The 4,565-nt window shown below is 33.0% G+C and overlaps 1 protein-coding gene across 1 annotated transcript in view; it reads left to right on the top strand.

The window, feature by feature from the left end:
• The window catches only part of LOC137634825 (protein rtoA-like), a 32,766-nt gene that overhangs the window by 1,672 nt on the left and 26,529 nt on the right, over positions 1–4,565 (top strand). Inside the window, exons 2-3 of the mRNA XM_068367382.1 lie at positions 1,453–1,468; positions 2,324–2,367. Coding sequence (XP_068223483.1) covers positions 1,453–1,468; positions 2,324–2,367 — 60 coding nt within the window. The remainder of the gene's footprint in view (positions 1–1,452; positions 1,469–2,323; positions 2,368–4,565) is intronic.

Here is a 4,565-nt window from a genome sequence, read left to right as displayed (position 1 = left end):
GATTTCGCCTAGGGCTCTGATCCCGAGGTCGTTAAGAGAATCCAGACTTTAGTATATTGATATATATGGCTTATTTGAAATATGAAAAACACGTTTAAATGTGCAAAAAATTATCATATATATATGTATATGTATATATATATATATATATATATAGTATATACATAAAACAACAAATGCAGCCGTTTCTATTTTACTGCTGGACAAAGGCCTCAGACATGTTAATTAATTTCTGGGGTTTGGCCAGTTTTTATCTCCTCACTGGCCAGTGCGGACTGGTGATGGTGGTATATTTTCGTCTAATCTCTCACAGCAAACTAACCAGTATGGTTGGCCTCGATTAATACAGCTTTTCTGATTATGGCGATACACAAACCCTTTCACCACGTTATGTATGTATGAATGTACGTGATCTCTCGTCATCGTGGTATATATTAGTAGTTTGTTCCTAACACGTGAATCTGGGACCTGTTCAGCTCTTGAATTTCTACAGTGGATTGTAGAAACCATGAGTATTTATGTATATGTCCCATTCCCCAGTCTGGTTTCTCGTTAAATGTCCCAATAAATTGTCTTTGGTGTAACCTATTGCCAGTTTTAAAGCTATTCTTCACAATGAAAGTATGTCTATAATGTTGAATTAGTTTCTTTTCACTTTACTGATAAGTTCATATCGTATTTGACGCAGCTCTATCTGTATATTTAGTATTAGAATTGAAAATGAATATGCACTGAAGATAGAAAACGGTTTTTAAGTATGATAATGAACTATTAAAACTTCTTTTCGATATAGCTAGCTCTATATTAATTTGGCGTGTTTTAATATTTTATTACATACATGTATTGGTTTGAAGATGGTACTATTATATTGGTGGTAATTCCAAGAGATTCACGTAACAAATAATGAAGTATACTAACACTGATATGGCTTCATAGAGTTTTGGTGTATATATGAAATTTTAAGGGCATCACGGTAACGTCTCGCTGAGTTCTGGTACATCGGCAGATTATTCGCATTGTTTGTAATGACATCACCATTGCTCTGGAGCACATCTATAGATACAATAATCTTTTACATATGATAAATTTTGACAAGCATTCCACATTATATACTTCTGAGAGAGAGAGAGAGAGAGAGAGAGAGAGAGAGAGAGAGAGAGAGAGAGAATTTAACAAAGACACATGCAATATCTCTGAGAATGCCTGTCAATGTTTTCCTGATAAATTGCCTTCCCTGGGCAAGGTGATTTAACACCTCCGGAAGGAAGTCGTATTTTCGTGGCGATTCTTGGATAATTTCCCCCCAAAATTGGAAAATTTAAATATTCTACTTATATTTTCAATATAATTTCGGTTTTGTTAAGATTATAGCAATGACCTTGGGTTGAATTATTTTATTTTATCATTTTATGCTTATATTAGATATGCTATTATGTCTTTGATGTCTCACAGGATTATAATACAGGAGGTGGGGGGGGGGGTTTCCCAGGAACGTAGAGAGGAGAGGTCCCCTTTTCTGTTTCATTTGTTTGATGTCGGCGACCCCCAAAATTGGGGGAAGTGCCTTGGTATATGTGTGTCTGTAGATATGCTATAGATAGTCCTGTTTCCTGTAATGGTGTTTAACGCATAGTGAGACCAGGAAAAACAAATCTGAGATTTAATCATTATAAGTTCACCAGAAAAACCATAGAAATGGTATTACAAAATGTGAGATTTTGACATTATAAGTTCACCATAAAAACAAAAGAGCTTGGTATTTTGTGATTAGTGACCATGAAAGCTACACCAAAGCTAAGAATTGCACATTCACTCCGGGACGTAACAACGGAGTTTTTGAAATAGGGCTCAGTAGGACATCCGGTGAATATGGTATAGTTCCCCATGTGTAATCATTTGGCGAGAATCCATTTTCTCTAAGTTCAGCGTTCGTTTTCTTTAGTGATATGAAAGGTAGGTTAGATAAATTTGTTTAAAGACATTTCGATGTATATACTTTCAAGTATCTTTTTATTCTGCTCGAAAATACAGTATTTGCTTTTTAATTGTAAGTGCTGTGAATAATTCACTGTAGTAGGTTTTAATTTATATGTGATACGGAAACGTAAGTATAATTCCCGTGGATTTTAACCCAACATTTATCGAATTCTTTATGAGTCTGAAGTATTCTTTGTTCCCTTATATTACCTTATATTTATCTTTCTCTTATTTTTACTTTTAAAATGTATAGAGGTATATGTTTTGTAACTACATTATTGTATATTATAGCACTTGAAAAACATGGATCAAATACCTAATTGGTTGTTTTTTGTCTTTTTTTCAGGTAAGGCAGTAGATGTAACTAAGCAGTCATTTGGCAGGTTAATGGTGAGTGTGCGTATGTATATTATCATAATCATCAGCCGTTGCTAGTCCATTGCGGGAAAAGGCCTAAGATATGTCCCACTCGCGTTTGTTTATGGATTTTGTATGCTAGTCTATACCGGCTAATTTTCGTAGCTCGTCAATCCATCGTTTACTCTTCCTTCCCCTGCTTCCATTTTCACTTTATGTCCTGCCCAATTTCATTTCATTTTCTTACATGTTAGAATATTATATATATATATATATATATATATATATATTTATTTATTTATTCCCATTGTCCATCTATTATCTCTCCTTCTCATTATATGTCCTGCCCATGTCTATTTCATTTTCTTATATGTTGTTAGAATATATATATATATATATATATATATATATATAATATGTATTCGTAATTCCACGATAGTGATATTATTTTTCCTTTTGTCTGACAGTAGTTAGGTTTTATCTTATTGTAAGACATTTTCTTAAAATAATTAATATCACCTTGCATTTAGTCATTCAGTATTTTGTTATGGGACTTTATGGCAGTATTTTGTTATGGGACTTTATGGTAGTATTTTGTCATGGGACTTTATGACAGTATTTTGTCATGGGACTTTATGGCAGTATTTTGTTATGGGACTTTATGGTAGTATTTTGTCATAGGACTTTATGACAGTATTTTGTCATGGGACTCTATGGCAGTATTTTGTTATGGGACTTTATGACAGTATTTTGAGACTTTATGACAGTATTTTGTTATGGGACTTTATGGTAGTAGTTTGTTATGGGACTTTATGGCTGTATTTTGTTATGGGACTTTATGACAGTATTTGGTTATGGGACTTTATGGCAGTATTTTGTCATGGGACTTTATGACTGTATTTTGTCATGGGACTCTATGGCAGTATTTTGTTATGGGACTTTATGACAGTATTTTATTATGGGACTTTATGGTAGTAGTTTGTTATGGGACTTTATGGCAGTATTTTGTTATGGGACTTTATGACAGTATTTTGTTATGGGACTTTATGGCAGTATTTTGTTATGGGACTTTTTGGCAGTATTTTCTTATGGAACTGACAGTATTTTGTTATGGGACTATGGCAGTATTTTGTTATGGGACTTTATGACAGTATTTTGAGACTTTATGACAGTATTTTGTTATGGGACTTTATGACAGTATTTTGGTTTGGGACTTTATGACAGTATTTTGTTATGGGACTTTATGACAGTATTTTGTTATGGGACTTTATGACAGTATTTTATGAGACTTTATGACAGTATTTTATGAGACTTTATGACAGTATTTTGTTATGGGACTTTATGACGGTATTTTAAGACTTTATGACAGTATTTTGTTATGAGACTTTTGTGACAGTATTTTGTTATGGGACTTAATGACAGTATTTTGTTATGGGACTTTATGACAGTATTTTGTTATGGGACTTAATGACAGTATTTTGTTATGGGACTTTATGGCAGTATTTTGTTATGAGACTTTATGACAGTATTTTGTTATGGGACTTTATGGCAGTATTTTGTTATGAGACTTTATGACAGTATTTTATGAGACTTTATGACAGTATTTTTTATGGGACTTTATGACGGTATTTTGAGACTTTATGACAGTATTTTGTTATGGGACTTTATGGCAGTATTTTGTTATGGGACTTAATGACAGTATTTTGTTATGGAACTTTATGGCAGTATTTTGTTATGAGACTTTATGACAGTATTTTGTTATGGGACTTTATGGCAGTATTTTGTTATGGGACTTTATGACAGTATTTTGTTATGGAACTTTATGAAAGTATTTTGTTATGGGACTTTATGGCAGTATTTTGTTATGGGACTTTATGAAAGTATTTTGTTATGGGCCTTTATGACAGTATTTTGTTATGGAACTTTATGAAAGTATTTTGTTATGGGCCTTAATCCTTTCACAAGGAATATGATATCAGAGTTTAACTACATAACTTTGTTAATCTATTTCCAGGTGGCCTTGATCAAGAACTGCAATTTTTTTTTCTTTTTTTTTTTTTTTGCTATGAAATGCGCGGGTCGCATTGATATGCATTGCCAAAACTTGCAAGTTTTTTTCCCTGAGGGGAAGTTTACGTGCATAGGGGGGTTTTTTTAATGGAAATGTGGGCGGATCTCCCCTCTTTTATTTTTTATTCGACTTATTTGTAACAGATTTGGTACAGTCCTTT

This window comes from Palaemon carinicauda, chromosome 3 (assembly GCF_036898095.1).
Source record: "Palaemon carinicauda isolate YSFRI2023 chromosome 3, ASM3689809v2, whole genome shotgun sequence".
In the NCBI taxonomy this organism is placed as follows: domain Eukaryota; kingdom Metazoa; phylum Arthropoda; class Malacostraca; order Decapoda; family Palaemonidae; genus Palaemon; species Palaemon carinicauda.
This window is presented reverse-complemented; position numbering and strand designations above follow the sequence as displayed.